Here is a 20,367-nt window from a genome sequence, read left to right as displayed (position 1 = left end):
TTGTGTCTGGTTTTCATCTCCAAAAATGGAAAGCCAGTAAGAACTGAACAACAGATCCTTGTTCTTGAATCCCACTACATGCATTCTTTCCTATTTTGGTGAGGTTGATCTGGTTTCAATTTGGACAAAGCTTTATCACTTGGAAAACAGTGTGGGAGAGGAAGACCTTTTATGCTTATGAATTGAAAGAAATGTGATGATAGTTTTCATGATAAAGAACAAATTATATTTTATAGGTGTAAATACAAATCCATGAACCTATTTAGATCCGTGGTTTGTCTTTCGCTTACGCACACAAGCTCTACTTCTTTCTCTCGATCTCACTTAACCTGTATGGCTTTCCCATGTATCTACATATAGGCTTGATGACGCGAAGACTCCTGAATGAAACAAAACCCTGACATTTCTCCAAGGTAAACTCTTGGGCCCTATCGTGTTCATTTAGTACACCACTTCAGTGATCTCTGAAACCTTTGTTTAGTGTACTGTTTCTGTACATGTAGGTCTGCTTACCTAGTTCTGTTCAAACTTAATTTGCATGCCATTTGATAGATGCCAATGTGATGCTGCCCCCATATCTTGTTCCAGATTCACACCAATCTATATTGACAGTCAATGGCAAAACCTGAGCCAGTATGCAACCTATGCAAGGCATCTAGCTGGCATTATCACTAGTCTCTCGCCAGGCATTGCCTTCTATTCCAAAGTTCTATCTTTCACCTCTATTCCTTTTGGTCTCCGCGTTGTGACATTTATTCATATAGTTGTTCCATGAATGACATTTTTCCTGAACTCAGTATGACTAATGGTAATGATGCCAGAAATAACATCATTAATTGATAGTCATTATATCAAGATAATTCATTTTTGGATGTAATAAGTGAGGAAAAGTGCCATTGTGTCTCATGGTTATGGGATATACTACACCTCACCCATCTGTGTATCAAGGGGGCCTTTTTAAGGTTGGATACTCGCATCTTGAAGCTATAATAAATTCACTATATCAAGATACAGTTATCGTTTGCGAATTCCCCCCCCCCCCCCCCTTTCTCAATAACTTGGATCGCCCTGTGCAACCCTGGAAGAACAGAAGTGCAATGTCCCAAAATAAGTTCTAGAGCACACTTGGCAATGGCTTGGCTGCCTGTTTGTCACAATCGCCACAGGTCCATGGGTTCTTAAATGTGTCATGAAAACGACAGCCCAGAATGCCCTTGCCAATTCTGCTGAAGTGCGTCCTTCACAAACCTTCACAAAGTTCGGAGGCCACATCACACCCGAAGAGTGATATGTCACATGTTGTCACGAATCTCTGGTCTGGGTGAAAGAGGTCAGACGGCTATTGTTTGCATTTACCGATGGGGAAAAAGTGCTCTCCTAACAGTCTCTTTCAATTTCAAAACTGTTCCATTTATCTACCTCTGAGTCTGATCATGTACAGGTCTGAATGACCTGTAACTGTAAAGTAAAGATAGTGAATAGGGTCTATGAACAACGCTCCATCGACTATTGCTCCACAATCAATTCCCCTCATTAGTGGAATTTCTAATTTCAGCTTTGGACTAGATACTACACCTTGCCTTAACCCTAAACCTAAACCTAATTGAAAAGCAAATTGCAACCATATAAAATTATATAAGGCCTGAATATAACCCTCATCCTAAAATTAACCCTAACCCTCACCTGGGCATTAATTATGTTCATAAAGCACAGCAAACTTTGCCTGAGTATATTAATGTTGGGTCGCAAACAACAAGTATTGTATTTGTAAGAAGCATCTCATGATGTTGGACAAATCGGGTTCCATTGAAACAAAAGAGAAAAACTTGACAGAAATTGGTTTTGCGGCATGACACATTTCTTGGTAAATTCAGTTAATTTATTGTTCGGTCAAGCTAAAAAGTTCCTTAAACTTCCAACTTTTGTTTCATTAGTGCTTGTGTTTTGCTAAAACTGTTTTTCCTGACTAAGCACATGCAGCGGGGGAGGTACAGATGTTAGTCATTTCCTACATTCAGATAAAAAGCAGATATTGAACCTGATGACTGAAAAACACCTTGAATACTGGTATACTGATACTAAAATATACAGTGTCAACTGTCAAGGAAAAAACGAAGGGGAAGTAACTGATAATATAGGTGGACTCACTAGTAGAGAGAGCGTAAGCATGTAGTATAGGTCCATGATGTAAAAGAGGGGGGGGGGGGAGAGCCCCATATTTCTATGGCGAAAAACTCACCTCCTGCTTAAATACATAACTGTTTTCTTTTCACCTTCATCAAAAGCTGCTTATAAACTGTGAACATTGAGCTGAATTGGCAGAAATGTTCCTCTTTTTGTGCCTCCTGTCTAAATGTGTGATTAAATAACAATAATGGCATGAATAATGGCATGACACATGCTTGGTTTGATCTCAAAAAACAGACTTTGTGGGAAATCACTCGAGTGAATAAAGGCGCAGATTTTTGCGGGTCGTTGTGCCTTAGTTTCTGTATATTTTCATGACATTAGGATTTAGACAATAGAATTAGACTCCACCCTTTTCATGGATCGAGTTATGAAACACGTCTAATTGGAAAACTAACCCAAACGTATATGCTACGATTGTGCTATGTTATTAGAGGTTTGATGAAAAATACAAAGAGACAAATTGACAAAAGAAAGCTTGAAAACCAACAAAATATTGTTATTTCATAAACTAATTCATTTAAAGATGATAATAGACTTATAGACAAAGATCTAGGTTGTAGAAAATGGAAAGATAGGAGAGAGAGAGTGTGTGAGAGAGAGAGAGAGAGAGAGAGAGAGAGAGAGAGAGAGAGAGATGCACACACTTCAGACAGAAAACAATGTGTATAGACATTACATTTATAGGCAGAGGGAGAGAGAAAGAGAGGGAGGGGTGCAAGCGAGCAAACAGCTGTGTTCGTCATACAATATTCTATGTGCGTACATTCATCAAATATCAGAGGGGGAAAAAAGATGGAATTGTCTATAAATTTATAATAGTACCACGTAATTATTGATTTCTTGCTCAAGCGTTTCCGCTTACGCAAATGCACCACATGGTGGTCGACCCAGTCTGGTCGACATTGAGAAATATTTAATATATTCTCATGATCTCATCGTAATGGGGGACAATATGACAATATTAATGGGTTTTAGGTGTGTTGTATTTCTCCCCAGCATCCATTGTATTGTGTGTACATGTAGGGCCTATGGCTGTGTATGACAGATTGTGTATAGATAGTCAAGTGTACACTCCTATTAATGTGCAGTCGATGACTAGCATTCATTAGGGTCTATATTATTGTTATTTAAATATATATTTACCATGGGTTGCCTTTCACCCTTTGATATTTCAGCTGTTGAAAAGACATGGTTCATCATGTCATCTTTAATTTCCAAGTGGTACTTCCAAGTTTCAATCATTTGATTGATTTTTTTTCTTCTTTGTATTTCAACTTGTGAACTGAAGCTGCAAATTCAGGTTCATGTTCGGTTCATATTCAAGATTGATGACTTATTGAGAAAGGGATAATGGCAGCAAAGAATTCAAATTGTGTTAATAAAGATGTTATCTATACCTTATTACCATTATTTTGGATTTTTAGTTGTTGTTGGTTGTTGCTTTTTTCTCAGACTCAGATTTTATTATGAGACAAAATTGTACAAAAAAATCTGATTAATATTAGAAATCTTTGTTCATTGTTTATCAAACCGAGAGATGAAGTCACAGTCCCTTGTGAGGCTTACAGCTGCCAAAGTTTGTTGACCCATATGAACCCTCGCCAGCCAGCAAATCAGAGAAAGTGATTGCTGGTTGCCGAGTCCCATCAGCCAATCAGCTTCCAGAAGTGGGAAACTCTGATACATATCCATGAGAGGACTTCTCTTGTCTTAATGAATATTGATGAAGGGGGTGGGGGCTGGGGCAGTGCTGCATGAATATGTATGAGGGAAAGTTTGTTCACCCGCTTTGTTGTGGCTGGGGAAATGAGATGAGATGCCTACCTGCCTGGCTGGCCTTTCAAGGAGGAAATATGAATGATTAAGTTGAGGGAAAAAATGAGGCTCATCCTGGCTGTGACTGCCTGTTCGTGTAGTTTGATCTCTGTGGTCGGCTTAGTCATGATTTCAATGTAATACCTTCTTGAAAGAGATTGGAGAAGGCAAGTGGATCAGAAGGGATTTATAGTCTGAATTGTGATTCATGTTCATTTGACACGTCTCTTGTAAATCGTATATTTAGTAAAATGGGGCTCGAGTTTCAATAACCTGGATTCTAATAAGTGTTTGGGGGGGGGGGGGGGTGGGGGGAGATGATAATTAAATGAAAATATTCAGTCAGAGAATTGTTATGGATTCCCTAATTTAATTGACTACAGTTTTAATAGGATATTGCACCCTTTTCTTGTCTCCCCCTCTATTGGTTTGAGATTTTTTTCAAAGCAAAAAACAAACAAAACTGAAATAAAGGTAAAACAAAACAGAACAAGAATTGTATTGATTCAAATGCCCCTGCAAGTCAAAGGAAAGAAATTCTTACATATAAAAGTGGGAGTATCTCATTTGGTTGTGTAGAAGATCTTTCACGCTGTTGATTTTAGATTTTAATCAATTTTTGTTTGGTTTTATCTTGACACAGATCTTGTTGACCCTCAAATCATTTGCATCATCACCAACTACCAGACCAAACTCTGATGCTACATTCCAACTACGCCTCACGAGGGGAAAGGTGACACACTTAAAGCCATCATTTCAACTTCTGTGAATTATTTGTCTTGATTACCAATCACTCAGCGTCATGGCCAAGTTTGACTGCGTTGATCGCTGCATCAGCGGCGTGTTCTACAAACTTGGACGCCAGGTGCACAAGCACCGGCTTATCTTCTTGCTCGTACCGCTCGCCATGGTGACGTTCTTGATGACGGGATTTACGCATTTCGTCATCGACGATAACGTAGAGTACCTCTTTACCCCGGAGAACAGCCAGAGCCGCGACGATCGCGCGACGACGAAGGAACTCTTCATGACCGGAGACGAGGGGGAGGAGTTTCTGCCGAATCGCGAGCTCGACCTCTTCATCCGGCGCGGTAGACTGATCATCTTGCCAGCAGAGGGCGACAACATCATGAAGCAGGAGATGTTCGAGGAGATCGTGAAGCTGGACGAGAAGATCCGGACCATCAGTCTCCACGACAACGGAACCCTGGATAACTACGACACCCTCTGCATGAAGTGGCTCGGACGCTGCTTGGACAACAACATCATGACGATCTACCGTGAGAACGTAGCCGCGTTTGACCATATCAACCTGACCTACCCATACTTCGAAACCCCGCAGTATCCTCTTTTTATTGGTCCCAACCTCGGTGGGGTCAAGTTCGTCGACGACACCGATGTCGTCGAAAGCGCCGAGAACGTGCTACTGATCTACACTCTCTCTACTGGCACCAAAGAGAAGGACCACCTGGCCGAGGACTGGGAGAAGGTCTTCGACAAGCTCATCGAGAAATCTGCACTGGAGATGAAGCACATCAAGCTGGCCCGGAGCACGTCTCGCTCACTCTCACACGAGATCACAGAGGCCAGCATCCATATCGTCCCACGCTTCGCTGCCACGTTTTGCATGATGATCATATTTGCTGTTCTCTCCTGTATCATGAGGGACTGGGTTCTGAGTAAGCCATGGTTAGGGTTCCTGGGGGTCCTGTCTGCGGTGTTTGCAGTCATCTCAGCTGTCGGACTTCTCAGCTACTGCGGGCTCAAGTTCAACGAGATTGTCTCACTCATGCCCTTCCTTGTCCTTGGTAGGTTTATTTTATTTTCCTCATGACTTCATTCATCATCATTAAGACTCAGTCGAGCATGATCTAGTCTTTAGTGTCACAAGTTAACGAAGCATTTTTCTCATTTCTTCCACTGAGTTTCGTATTTCCCAATATATAGTTATCATCCTCAGTTATTGTCAAAATTCCTTCACCTTTTACTGAAGTGTAGTAATATTTGATCTCCTCATTTTCTTTTGAGTCGTCTGTTACATGAACAAATAATAGAATAGTCCTCTTAAGTGTATATCAGGGGTTGAAGACAATGAAATAATATTCACATTGTCTCCCCATACCACAGTAGCTCACCAAAATTTGAATAAATGCTTTGTTCTTACAGTATGTCGGTAAAATTATTCATATTTGCGTTCTTTCTCATTCCCCCAGGTGTTGGAGTCGACAACATGTTCATCATGATCGCCGGGTGGCGTCAGCTCAGCATCTACGTCCCCACCGAGGAGCGCATGGCACGCACCTTCTCTGAGGCTGCCGTCTCCATCACCATCACCAACCTGACGGACATGCTCGCCTTCATCATCGGTGCCACCACCTCCCTGCCCGGGGTGAGGACCTTCTGTATCTACGCGGGCGTGGCCATGCTCTTCGTCTATTTCTACCAGCTGTCGTTCTTTGGAGCCTGCATGGCCTACATTGGAGAGAGGGAGGCCAACAATATGCATTGCTATGCATGCAAGAAGGTGAGAAAGAAATAGGGTCCCATTAGACCTCCCTGCATGGTCACTGACAGGTGGCTATCTCATCAACTCATCTCTCAATTAACATAACAAAGAGAGGATCACGGGGATACCAATGGTCACCACTTAGACATTGTTTGCTATATAGAGGGAGCAAGTAGCTACAAGTGGTACAGTGGGGCTTTAAAGGGATAGAGGTAGGGTTGCGGCTCTAAGTGAGGAGCCGATGTGAGGGTCCAAGGATGAATAAAAGGTCATGACCCAAAGTGAACATGGTAATTTGGACAATTCTCTTTTTGGTAGCCATTGTATGTGCAGAGACCTAAAAGTACCGGTAACCCTTTAAAAGTTTTGAAATGTTTTTCTATGGAAGCGTGAGATTTGCTCAACCATCCTTTCAGTACTTTTTAGACTGACTGCTACTTTGTAGTACACCTCCTTTCATTTAGTGATTATTTTCCATTTATCTGTCTAGGTTGTGCCTAGGGAGGAAGCGCCAAACAAGTTCTACCAGATCTTCTGCGCGGGAGGCGTCTCAAAGACGACCCGGACCAAGGCCGCTGACATGGAGCATGGCATCATGAAGTTCTTCGGTGAACAGTTCGGACCCTTTATCATGAAGAGCCCCTGTAAGATCCTGATCGTCCTGACGTACCTGGGGTACCTGGCCGGCGCCATCTACGGTCTCTTCCACATCACGCAGGGGCTGCAACTGAACAGCCTGGCCCGTGACGACTCACCGGCGTTCGTCTACTACAGCTACGAAGACGAGTACTTCAAGAGGTTCGGCCCCGTTGTCAGCATCATCATGCAGGACGACGTGGAATACTGGAACCCTGAGACGCAGCAGAAGATTGAGGACCTGACCCAAACATTTGAGGAAAGCGACTACATCTACGGGAAGCAGTTGACGGAATCGTGGTTGCGAATGTACCTGATGTTTCTGCAACAGGCCGTAGGCACAACAGAGGTGGATAAAACAACTTTCGTTACCGTCCTGCAAAATCAGTTCCTGACGCAACCAATGTTTAAGCAGTATTCATTGGATATTAATTTTAGGAAGGATGAGAATGGAGTAGCTACAGACATTGATGCGTCACGTTTCCTTGTCATGTCAAAGGATATGATGAACACAACTCGGGAGGGCGACATGATGATCGAGGCTCGGGACATTGCCGAAGCTAGCGAGTTTAATCTCACAGTATTCAACCCAGCATTTATTGTTTACGATCAATACATTGGGGTTTTGCCAAACACCCTTCAAACTCTAGGCATCGCGATAGCGTGCATGTTTTTCGTTGCCTTAGTGATGATACCTCATCCTGTCTGTGCATTATGGGTAACATTCTGTGTCATCTCCATAGATACAGGGGTCATAGGGTACATGTCACTGTGGGACGTCCCACTTGACCCTATCTCTATGCTAAACATTATCCTCTGCATAGGGTTCAGCGTGGATTTCTCCGCGCACATCACGTACGCGTTCGTCATCGCGCCAAAGGACGAACCGAATGATCGCGCCATTTCAGCATTGCGAGCCCTCGGCATGCCCATCCTTCAAGGAGCGCTTTCGTCGATCCTCGCAATCTCCGTCCTATCAACCGCGCCTGTCTACGTCTTTCGCATCTTCTTTAAGACGCTGTTCCTCGTCATGATTTTTGGAGCCTACCACGGACTCATGCTCCTACCCGTGATCTTATCCTACATGGGACATTGCATGCCTCACAAAAAGGAGGAGGACAAGGAAAATTATTACGAAAAACCACCACTCCCTACGAGCGAGAAAGACATTCAGGACTTCAAATCGCTTAAAGGTACGGGGGAAATCAACACCAAATTACCTTATCATACTGTTGTCTTTGAAGGAGAGCAGGAAATCTTAGTAGTAGACCTCAAGGTTTCAGTTGTATGATGTCCTTAAAAGATGAAAGATCAGGCTTAGCCTACCTACCGACTGTAAATACGATTTTGCAGCTTATGCCAGACAAAACATTTTATTATGACTTCTGTGAAGAAAGGTTGCAAAACCAAAGACAAATTGTTTTTCCATTTTGAGGTCTTGAAATAAATACCAATGACGGACCAAAATTCCTTTGCATACGATTTGTTACCGAGATGTGCAACAAATGATATGAATTAGCATGTTAGTCTGAAATACCTCGAATTATGGAATTATATCTAGCATTTTCCTTTATACAAAAAGAATTTGTATGATTGTGAATGTGAATGTTTATTGATAATAATGTTAATAACTCTCTCTCTTTCCATTTTTTCTATTTCTCCATAATCTTGGACATGTACAGCATATAGACACGAAAACGGTAAAATTCCAACGATCGATCAGTGTTTTGTTCCCCTTTCATTGCTTGATATTCCTATAACAAGCATCCCTTATGAAAACTGAGTGTCAATTTTTTTTTCAACCTGTGATCACGATTTTTTTTTCAGCCCGTGATCATGTTTTTTTTATGTCTGTGAAGTCTGTGTTTCTATTTTCTGTTTATATATGCATGGTTTTATGTTATGACCGTGTGGATTTTTTTTCTGTCCTAGAATATACTATTCTTTTCCTCATTTTAAAATGATACAGCTGATTCATACCATGACCACATTTCAGTCATTTAATATAAGTACCTTCAAATCAGTCAAATGAAAAATCATCTTGGACTCGAGAAAAGGCTTACTCAGTTTTTGTTGAGACTGAGAATTAGGTAAACTACATGTAATTTTCAAAACGATAGACAATTTAAACATGCATACACCTCATGCTGAAGCCAACACTACAAAGGTGTAACTAGTATGTTTAAAGTTTTAATCCACCGTAATTAAAATTTCACTCATCAAAACTTTTCAACTGCTAACTTAATTATCATTTGTGATTTTAGTGCATGCAACAGTATATCACATGAAATATCACTGTTCTCTTTCAGTCTGCTTTTCTTTTCTCTCTTTTTTTTTTTTTTTTTGCCTGACTGAAATATCCTTTATTGGTCATGGTGTGATTAGTGTATCATTTTAATTCGATAATGTTGTTTTTTCCTACTCTTTCCTCTCTTAAAATCTGTTTTGTTCAGTTCTCTGATCCCTGCATTATTGTTAACCATTAAGGTCTGTTTAGAGCCAGAAGTGCATTAACTCATATACTTTTACACAGAGTTGATCCTTTCGTGGTTCTGAACATACATCTTGTGCAGTTTGAATTCATCAGTGTTTTCTTCCTTTGATGCTCGATGTTTTACTTTTCTTTTCTTAAATTACCCCCGTTCATTATTGTGTGATTTGTCTGGATTTTTTGTTATTGTTTCATTTACAAAATGACACCTTGCTAATGTATGTCGTAGCTTTATTTGTTTTCGGTTGGGGAAAACACTGTTTTTTGTTGTTTTGTTGTTGTTGCAAATCTTGTGCATCAACATATTTCTGCAATGCTATTGATGTCATTTTCCTGGGATGTCGTAGACCAAATATCAACTTATTGTGTACCAATGTGACATTATTTCTACATGTTATAAATATATTTATATGAGAAATATTTGTTTCTATATATATTTTGGTCAGTTTAAAACATCACGAGTCCTGAATATGCATAGCCTATAGGTTTGATACAAAGATATATATATATTTTACTGGTAGTTAAGTAGTAGCTTAGAAAAGTAGTAGTAACACAAGTAGTTACATTACAGATTGATTTAGTTCATATTTATTATTCTATGAGAATAATGCAATTTTATCTTTTTGTGAGAGGAGTAAATTAATCCTAAGTTTATTCACAACAAAAGTCAAATATGCATAAAAGAAGAACTCGAGCAGTGAATATAGTACAAAGAAACTCAACAGCACATTGTGTTATTGCAATTCTGAGTGTTAAGTATAAAAGAAAATAATACCGAATGAAGATCATTTAAGATGAGATGTTTCACAGGGTTCATTACAACAACATATATTGTTGGATTTTTATGAGCATTTTATTTATTGCATATAACTTAAAAGGTAGTGTCAGTCAACAAATGGAGAATCGAGAATCCAGGGGTATGAGGGGCGCCCCCCCCCCTTTAAAACACAATTTGGCACACTTTATTTAGTACAGACACAAATTCCCTTAATTATATCCTTGTGTCCTCCTTTCAAATAGCATGTATTGAACCGCAAAGCACCTGAAAAGTGGAATGAATTTAAACATTTTACTTTGAAGGTGAAGCATTACCATTCCTTTGGAGACTATTTGTTTCTTTTAGATTGCCAAGCTTAACCAAATATATGCGTTTTGAAGCGGTCGCCATTTTGTTCTCACGCCAAATTAGATTGAAGCACCGTGCCTTTACCTAACTGAAGTAGATTCGTAGACGCCTGTCGTCGATTTTGTAGGAACAACTTATAGATACATAGTAAAAGATGCTCAGGCTAGCATTTTGATAGATATTTTGTAGTTAATGTAAGGACTGGAAAATTGTGTAAATGTACATAATATAGTCTATATTGCTGCACATTTTCCTTTCCGCAATTAGTAGACAACTTATTTTAGGCAATGATTCTTATTTTTAGTTTTAATAACGACCGCTGGGTATTCGAAATTTGAGTTTTTTCCTAGCTGTATTTTTGTTGATAATTATTAAGAAAAAATTGTCTACGAAATAACGTTGATAATATAGTAACTTTGTATTTTGTCAAAAAAACGATTACAACTCTTGTATTTGCAATAGTCGTCGACAGTTGAGGCTTTGATTTTGCAAATTATTATGTTTAATGCTTTGAAATGATTCGTCCTGTGACAAATTGAGGCAATTAATGAATGGTGCTGGATTGCAGGTGGGTCGAGATTATTTAGTGAAGTGTGCTTTAGATAAGCAGACTTTAGGAGATCGCTGGAAAAGATACATTCTATTAGACCCGATTCCGATAGATGAAATACGGATGAAGATGAAAATGATGAAGCCGCAAAGTTTAACTTTGAATGCCAACAGAGCGCATAATTATGATTATTACCAGCCATATTATTTATGACGTTTTCTCTTTATTTATGAAGGATATTTCCAAGTTTGGAGTGTACTTGATTATTCAAACCTCATTCAGGTATTGAGGTATCTTGCAATCTCGCAAAAACGATATATCATAATTATATTCAGTTATTATTGTGCTGTTTGTATTTTTGTTTATGTTATGAATGTATAGGCCTATCTGCAATAAAATATGACGATAAAATGTACACTGAAGACTATTTGTCTGACGTTTTTGCCTTATTTAATATAGATAGATTAGTTGTTGACGATGATTGGTTGGTTGATTAATTGGACTGTGATTGGTTGATTGTTTGAGTGAGTGCTTGAATGAGTGAATAATTTATTCATTTATTGATTGAATGATTGGAGGATTGGTTGATTGAGTGCTTGCTTGCTTGAGTGATAGATTTTTTGAGCGAGCAAGAGAATGCATCATTCATTGATTTGATAGGAGGATTGAAAGATTGATTGATTTATTGATTTATTGAGCTAGCGAGTAAATGATAAATTCATTTACTGATTTATTGATTGGAGGATCGATTGACTGAAATATTGAGTTAATGAATTAAAGATTGGTTGATTTATTGAGCGAGCGAATGAATAATTTATTTATTAATTGATTGAATGACTGATTTATTGAGCGAGCGAATTAATATCTTATTTATTTATTTATTGACTAGGAATGATGGGAGGATTGATTGATTGAACGATTGAGTTAATGAATTAATGATTGGTTGATTGATTGAATGAAAGATTGAGTTAATGAATTAATGATTGGTTGGGTGATTGATTGAATGACTGATTTATGGAGCTAGCGAGTGAATAATTTATTCATTTACTGATTGATTGATTGAAGGATCGATTGACTGAAATATTGAGTTAATGAATAACAGATTGGTTGATTGATTGAATGATTGGAAAACCGATTGATATAACGATTGAATAAATGAATAAATGAAAGATTGATTGAATGAATGAATGAATGAATGATTGATTGATTGATTGGAAGACCGATTGATATAACGATTGAATAAATGAATGAATGAAAGATTGATTGAATGAATGAATGAATGAATGAATTAATGAAAGATTGATTGAAAGATTGAATGAATGAAAGATTGATTGATTGAATGAATGAAAGATGGATTGATTAAATGAATGATTGATTGAAAGATTAAATTAATGAATGAATGAAAGATTGATTGAATGATTAGAAGACCGATTGATATAACGATTGAATTAATGAATGAATTAATGAAAGATTAATTGATTGAATGAATGAATGATTTATTTGACTTATCCGTAGATTAACGTGATAAGATATTTGGTGTTGCATTGGTATCAACAATGTTATTTTTTTAATTGCTCGATCTAATGATTATTAAAAAAGGAATAAATGATTGATAGGTCATTGGTGACGATAAAGATGTGAGGAAAAAATTGTCGCAATTCAAATTTATCGATAAAAATAGCTCTGACAAACATTTCCAACTAATTAAATCATTAACGGAACCATTGCTTATCTACATCCATCCTATCCTTTAATTTATAGTTTTCTTTCTCTTGTAAACATGCGAGTTAAGTGGCTCAAAATTCCCTCTTTACATTAGCACTCGTCTGTGAAACATGGATTACAACGATAATATTTTGTTCGGTAAAAAAAGTACAACTGAACTATAAAAACAAAGCCCGTGACATAACCCTATATCCAGACATTAAGGGACAAGCTTGTTGAGGGGGGGGGGGGGGGGGGGGAGAGGGGGAAGCATATTTCGATCTTAACATGCAACGTTAAAAAGGGGCTCATCGAGAAAAGGGAAGGGGGTGTTGGAGGGGTGTTCTTTCCACCCTTATTCACCTCTCTCTCTCTCTCTATATATATATAATATATATAATTATAGGCCTATATATTATACCTAATTAATATCTATCGATCTATCTTTCTTTCTTTCTCCCTATTCTTTTCTCTTGATTGTATCCCCCCCCCCTTTCTCTCTCTCTCTCTCTCTCTCTCTCTTTCTCTCGCTCTCTCTCTCTCTCTACGTACCTTTCTTTTTCTTTCTATCTTTCTAATTCTCTCTTCCCCTTTTTCCTTTTCTTTATTTCTCTCTCTTCTTCCTCTCTCTCTCTCTCTCTCTCTCTCTCTCTCTCTCTCTCTCTTTCTCTTTCTCCGCCTCCCACCCCATCCCGTGTATTCTCTACTCGTAGCTATGCCACTGCCACAATATCAATTATGCAGAGACAAAAACGATGAAATAGCTATGAACATGCTCGTTACCTTGCCAAACCGGAAAGTTAGCTGATTTGCATAGAATAGGTTTGAAACCTTATTTTGGTTTTGACCCGAACCAAATTTTAGGCCAGCGGGAAACAGGATGGGTTTCAGAACATGTCTGGTCCCGCGATCAAGGTCAAGGGTAGGTCACAAAGGTTGGATCGTGCAAGGACTCTTTTTGCTGTTTTCGATGACTCCTCGAGGTTTTGTTTTGGATACACCATCATACACAGCCTCGCAACAAAATACATTTCATGTGCTTGTTTTTAAACAGTGTTATGATTTATGGGCACATCCAATCAGACATTAAGAACGCCTTTTATTTTCAGCAAACCCGTTTAAAACATGCAAATTCATACCGCACGATACCCCTCTTTTCGTGGACAGGATATTAGCATATCTGATGGTTGTAACAAGTTCATAATTCTGCTATCATGAACATGAATTATCCATAATACTACATAATTATGAGTGAGAGGCGAACGAAAGAGAGAGAGAGAGAGAGAGAGATAGAGATGCGGGGGGGGGGGTTACAAAATTAATTTTTAAAAAAAGAAAGAGGAAAAAAACATCAACACTCTTCATATTAGAACTTATAGCCTATATCTGCATTAGATTGTATGTTTTTGTCTGTATTGTCTACGGGTTTCATTTGTTAAAACTAAGTTTATCAATATTTATATTATGTCTATAACAGGCCTGACCTCGGTCTTATAACCCTGACCAAGTTTCGATTCTCAACAAAACTTTTTAAACGTTATGGGTCACTCCTCTGCTACACCTACAGTATTTTCAACCAAGTTGAACAATGAAATTGCAAATGATGCGGTTTCTCTTTTACTTCTAGTGTCCTAGAGCTATGGTGTATTCAGGAGGCTCTAATTTGGAGGGGGTTGGGCATAATTATAGTCGCTTACCACCATTTCAACCATCGCCACCACTTTCACTATTGCAGGCACCATAGCCACCACTTTCATTACAACCACCACCATCACCAACGTCACCACTGTGCCATTACCACCACACCCGTTCAACCACCGCCACCACCACGTTCACCGCCACCATGAGTGATGATGATGGTGGTGGTTGTGGTGGTTATAGTGGAGATGGTGGTGGTCGTGGTGATGGTGGTGGTGGTGGTAGTGTGTGGTGGTAGTGGGGATGGTAACGATAATGTGAGTGGGGTTGATACCAGTGTTGCGGTGTTGTGGGTGATTTGCCGATGATGATTGTGTGGGTATTGGGGTTGGCCGTGTAATGCCGTTAGTTGTGGTGGTAATGGTTGTGGTGGTTGTGGTGGTTGTGGTGGTAAGAGCTGTGATGATGATGGTGACAGTAGTGATGGTGGTGGTGAAGATACTACTGGTGGTGAAAGAATTGACGAAGATGGTCGGTTTTATGCTTCTGGTGGTGGCATTGATATTTGTCGGTACCAGTTGTGGCGTGGTATATAATAACTGACAGGTAGTAACGTTCTTACCCCTCTCCCCCTCTCTCTCTAACTCTCTCTCTCTCTCTCTCTCTCTCCGCTTTTCAAAGTTAGTTCACCAACCCCTGTAACCCCTACGGACTACAACAATACATTACATACACCATCAAATCAAACTTTGTATAGTCTGCTACAATTTAATTGAAGGAAAACAAAACGAGTGAACTTTCATCTATTTTGTTCTCTCTGTATCCATATTTCCCCATTTTTCCCCTTCCGTCATGCACGGGTATAGATCACGCATTACAATAACATTAAAGGAGATAGGGTATACATGTACAAGCTCTTTCACCAGATCATCGTTAACGATGCAATACCACGAGGCGCGCCAAAAAAGCGAACAATACCGGTAAATGATTTTCCAATCGATAACCTCTTCCACGAGTCACCCCTCCAAAAAGTTTGTTGGCCTCCACACACAAAAGGTAAACACACTAACTTGTGTTCTGCTGATGTTTCGGCATTCATTCATTCACAGGTGTTCGCTGGAGTCGAGACATCATTTGAGCTTACACAGAAGTGCACTGTCTTGAGATGCGTCAATTTCGTTGCCTCGGAGCAGACGATCTGGAATATTAACAACTTTATGTATTTTAGGCTTGGCGCCAATTTTGGAGCTTTGTGGGATTACTGGGAGTTTTACGCTCATACTTGGAATTATCAATTGGTGAGTGTTTCATAACTTTGTAAGTTATCAACTGGCTCTCAGAAAGATACAATACATTACCTTTACTTAGATTGATACATGTAACTGTGTACCGACTTTATTGGGTTCAATATCTGACCCCAACATTTCATGAATTATTTTATGGCGAAAAAGGTTTTTTCGTGATGGAAGCCAAAGATAGCGAGTGTTTCTTTTTCTTCGCCATGTTTAGTGTTTTGCGATTTTGTTGTTGTAGATGAGATAAGATATATTTGAAGATGAAGAAATAGAATGGTAATTACTTCTTAACACCTTTATGTACATTTATCCTTGTTACATATTGACTCATATTCCTCTTTGTCAGCTTGTAAGATAAAACGCTGAATTTGGAAGCGGTCGAATGTTTCTTTTACATAAATTAATTTGACCACTTCCACTGTTCATCAATCGAGGCCTTTATAACTGCACGTCTATTTCTCTCTGATTCTGCTGTGGGCCTTCTCCAATACTATTCTCTCTGTCTCTCTCTCTCTCTCTCTCTCTCTCTCTTCTTCTCTCTTCCTCTTTCTCCCACCCCTCTCACCAATTTTAAGCTGATTATCTATTTATTGTCTTGAGTATACCCCCAAGCCGCTGTTCAATATTGGAAAATCGACAGACTTAGTTATATTGTGGTTGTATAGGCTGCCACGGCCAAGCATGCTCATAGTATACCAAGGGTATTGTTTTCTTCTTCTTTTTTCTTCTTCTTCTCCCTCTTCTTCTTCTTCTTCTTCTTCTTCTTCTTCTTCTTCTTCTTCTTCTTCTTCTTCTTCTTCTTCCCCCTCTTCGTTTTCTTCTCCTTCTCCCTCTTCTTCCCCTTCTTCTACCCGGTCATACCTGGGAGCTTTGTCTCGCACCAACATCTGTTTACCACTTTACCAGTACATTAATAGATAATGCCTCCGATAAAAATGTCTTGCACAAAGCACGTATTAAGATAAGACGTGCTTCTTTACAGAGACAAAGTATTGGTCGGTACTAGCAAGGAGAAGAGATCTTAGACTTCCTCGGTGCTAGTAAATGGATTTTTGTTCTTTCCTTGCATGGGTGTTGTCTCCCATCACCGATTTGCAAACAGAAGTCCTATGGCAACATTGTGCTTGAAATTTTATCAAGAGTAACGATGAGGATGAAATAAGACCAAAAGCATATTTGTTCATTATACATATAGTTTTTAAGCACATTGGGAGCTCTTGCATAATCGCATTGCAATAAAACGTTATTGCATAGTTTCTGCGATTTGTGAATTTATATAGATCATTAATAGGCCTAATCATTATGAAAGATTATATGATCCTGATATATAGACAACGAATTGATATGATGGGGGAAGGAGGGATTAGCAAAGTTGATTCCGTACACATTCATGGGTAACATCTTGGTAATTTGTTTTTCGTGGTTTCATATTAACCTTCCTCAATTCACCTATAGTATACAAAAGATGCGATACCAAAAATACGAAATTCAACTATATTTCCAGAAAAACACCCAAGTTATAGCTTTACCTGGTAAACAGAGAAAATCCTCAGTTGCCCTCCTTTTTATGATGTCGTTAGGGTTGATCATGTTTGCTAATCAAGTTGAACAAAGGGATGTCTTTGGGATGTGTAAACGTTTTAAAGTTTGTAGAGGACGAAATCTTTATAGACCCTACATGATGACCCAAACCATGAAAACACGATGACAGCCTCAGTACAGTAGTCTTGTCCGTCCTGATGTGTATACAATGTAGTGAAATAATAATTATGAACAAAATGATTTGTTTGGATATACACTATAATGCGGGGTTGTTATAGCTGTATGAGTAGAACTCAAATGAAGACATATTCAGAGTTAGGTTTTAATCCAGCATGCCTGGTTATGAACAAAAAGATTTGTTTGGATATACACTCACTCACTCACTATTGGAATTGTCCCTAAGTTGATTTCTGTAAAGTCTTTTATATCACATGTATTACTCGAGGGGATGCCCCCAGACGATAAACTGTTATTGAAAGAGATCCTATAAACTTTGAAATGCTATTCTCTTTGTCAATGTCCCGAATCTCTGCTTTGAAAAGCCACTGTCATTGCCAAGTTTACATGTATTTTTGCAGAGACCTTTGTGTCAACTTCAAGGCTACAGACAACGACCTTTTTTTATAAGTCGAGTCAGCAGACTTTATTCATAAAAGATTTTTTTTTTGACGAACCAGACGGTTCTGCACTTTCCTTTCATAGTGTCAGTTGAACAATGACGATGATTTATGTTTGTCTACTTGCTGGAAGTACCAAAAATAATGGGTATTGAATTTGAAGTAAATTCATCAAAAGGAACTTTGCTTTAATCTGTCGAGCAAAAAGAGCAAGCTTTACTTCTTTAGCCTGCGCTGATTTCATGTGTTTCATGTACACACTGAACAGAGCTCGAGCTGCTTGTTATTTGTAGAATTGTATTGACTCTTTGACCCCCTCTCGGGGTATGAGAGTTAAAAAAAAACATAGTAGGCACAGACAACATCATTTTTTTTTGGGGGGGGGGGGGGGGGGGGGGGGGGGGGGGCATTCCATAGACCGACAGCCCACGACACCTACAAAACGAAGGGTCAAACTAGAAAATCTTCATGCAGTTCGGAGCCCGTAGTATAATTCAGTTAACCCCGACTCCGTGTCTAAAATCACGTATAATGGGAACTCAACCTTCCCAGAAAACTACTCTGATACGACTCAAAGCAGAAGAAATTCACATTTTCAAAGTTGCAATCACTATTATGGGCTCTTCATATTGGCTTAATCAGTAATTGTCTTTGTGATGTAGTGGTGGACAACTTTCAGTTCAACTTTTATTAATGTATGACTCGATTAATTTCCTGTGAATCTATTCTATTTAAACGCTGTTGCGGTTAGTAATTACATTTATTTCAAACGGATTGATTAACGAATTCCTGTCTTATTCAAGAAAACAACAAATATTCAATAATTCTCTTGCATGTAAAAACAAATCTTTTCTTTCTGTTTTGCTATGAAACTTACTGTCATGACGTATGTATATACAGTCATGTAAGGTCGACCATTGGCTTCACACAATGGAATTGTCAAATCTGAAAAGGACAAACAGTAATTATAGATGGCTGACATGCATTCGATTAGCTGAACAAAAAGAGAAGATTCTTGAGGTTTTCTTGAAGAAGACATTCGAAGGTCGAGAAACCCTGAAAATACAGTGGATCGTCATTCATCTTCTGAAGTGTTTTTGAAAAACAGCTAAAATTGGGCTTACGGTAGAATGACAATGTTAATGTTTGCAGGGTTTGCAAGGCCATGCTTTATATCAGTATTTACCTTCGGGAAAGAAAGAGAGTGGATCTGGAGACGTCCTTAATATAGATTTAGTTATTGGAAAGTGGAGAGAGAGAGGGGGGGTGGGGGGGGGGGGGGGAGGAGGCTGAGTGGGGTGCAAACATGTTTAATACAAAGAGTCGCTATAGTGTGTATGGTGGAGATTGGAGAGCGAGACAAAATGATTGAACGATGCTTTTGGGCTATAATTTAAATATGCTCTATTCTTTAAACAAAACCAAAAAAAAAGGTTCTTTATACACTGTTGGTCATAATGGTGGAATAATTATTTTTACCCTAATTAATTGAATGATTTTGACAATGATTTATTCCTAATAGATCTAGATAATAGTATACATTCTCAGATTTTATTGAATGACAATTGGGTAGTGTATTTGTTTTGTGTGACTGCTAAAGCATGTGTGTGCTTCAATGCTAATCAATTAGGGGACCTACATCCTTAAGTCATAACTGCAGTAATGGGGATTTAATACCTCATAAAAGGGCACTAATATACCAAATCGACACGGTTTTGATCATGGGGGCTCACAGTAACGAGGCCATTCCTGAGCCAAAGAATCATGACTTTACGCAGCGGTTGCTAGGGTACGTCGACGCCCCCACAAAAACAAAAAAACAAAGAAAATGCAATAAATTTTCAATAATTCATTGCATTTTGCCCCGACCCCCAACATAAAAAAATCTTCTATGTGGGCTTGCCTTGAACCATAATGCATGGCCCTACATAGGAATTTTTGCTGTTGGGGACTGGGGGACAATGCAATGAATTATTGAAAATTTATTGCATTTCCTTTGTTTTTTTGTTTTTGTGGGGGCGTCGACGTACCCTAGCAACCGCTGTGTACAGTCATGATTCTTTGGCTCAGCAATGGCCTCGTTACTGTGAGCCCCCAGGATCAAAACCGTGTCGATGTGCTTTATTAGTGCCCTTTTATGAGGTATTAATCCCCATTACTGTCAGTTATGACTTAAGGACGTAGGTTCTCTAGTTGATTAGCATAGTAGCACACACATGCTTTAGCAGTCACGTAAAACAAACACTCCCCAATTGTC

General features: G+C 39.0%; 1 protein-coding gene across 2 annotated transcripts in view; it reads left to right on the top strand.

Annotated features, from left to right (window-relative positions):
* Positions 1–9,848, top strand: part of LOC100888465 (patched domain-containing protein 3) — a 28,761-nt gene extending 18,913 nt beyond the window's left edge. For both annotated transcript variants that reach the window (XM_030982876.1, XM_030982875.1), the window contains exons 2-5: positions 4,649–5,813; positions 6,219–6,529; positions 7,002–8,340; positions 8,830–9,848. In XM_030982876.1, coding sequence (XP_030838736.1) covers positions 4,808–5,813; positions 6,219–6,529; positions 7,002–8,340; positions 8,830–8,930 — 2,757 coding nt within the window. In that variant the 5' untranslated portion in view covers positions 4,649–4,807 and the 3' untranslated portion in view covers positions 8,931–9,848. The remainder of the gene's footprint in view (positions 1–4,648; positions 5,814–6,218; positions 6,530–7,001; positions 8,341–8,829) is intronic.
* Positions 9,849–20,367: the final 10,519 nt, after the last annotated feature.

This window comes from Strongylocentrotus purpuratus, unplaced genomic scaffold, assembly GCF_000002235.5.
Source record: "Strongylocentrotus purpuratus isolate Spur 01 unplaced genomic scaffold, Spur_5.0 spur5_scaffold_13, whole genome shotgun sequence".
Lineage (NCBI taxonomy): Eukaryota > Metazoa > Echinodermata > Echinoidea > Camarodonta > Strongylocentrotidae > Strongylocentrotus > Strongylocentrotus purpuratus.
The sequence above is the reverse complement of the archived record's forward strand: the minus strand, read 5'-3'. Positions and strand labels throughout refer to the sequence as shown.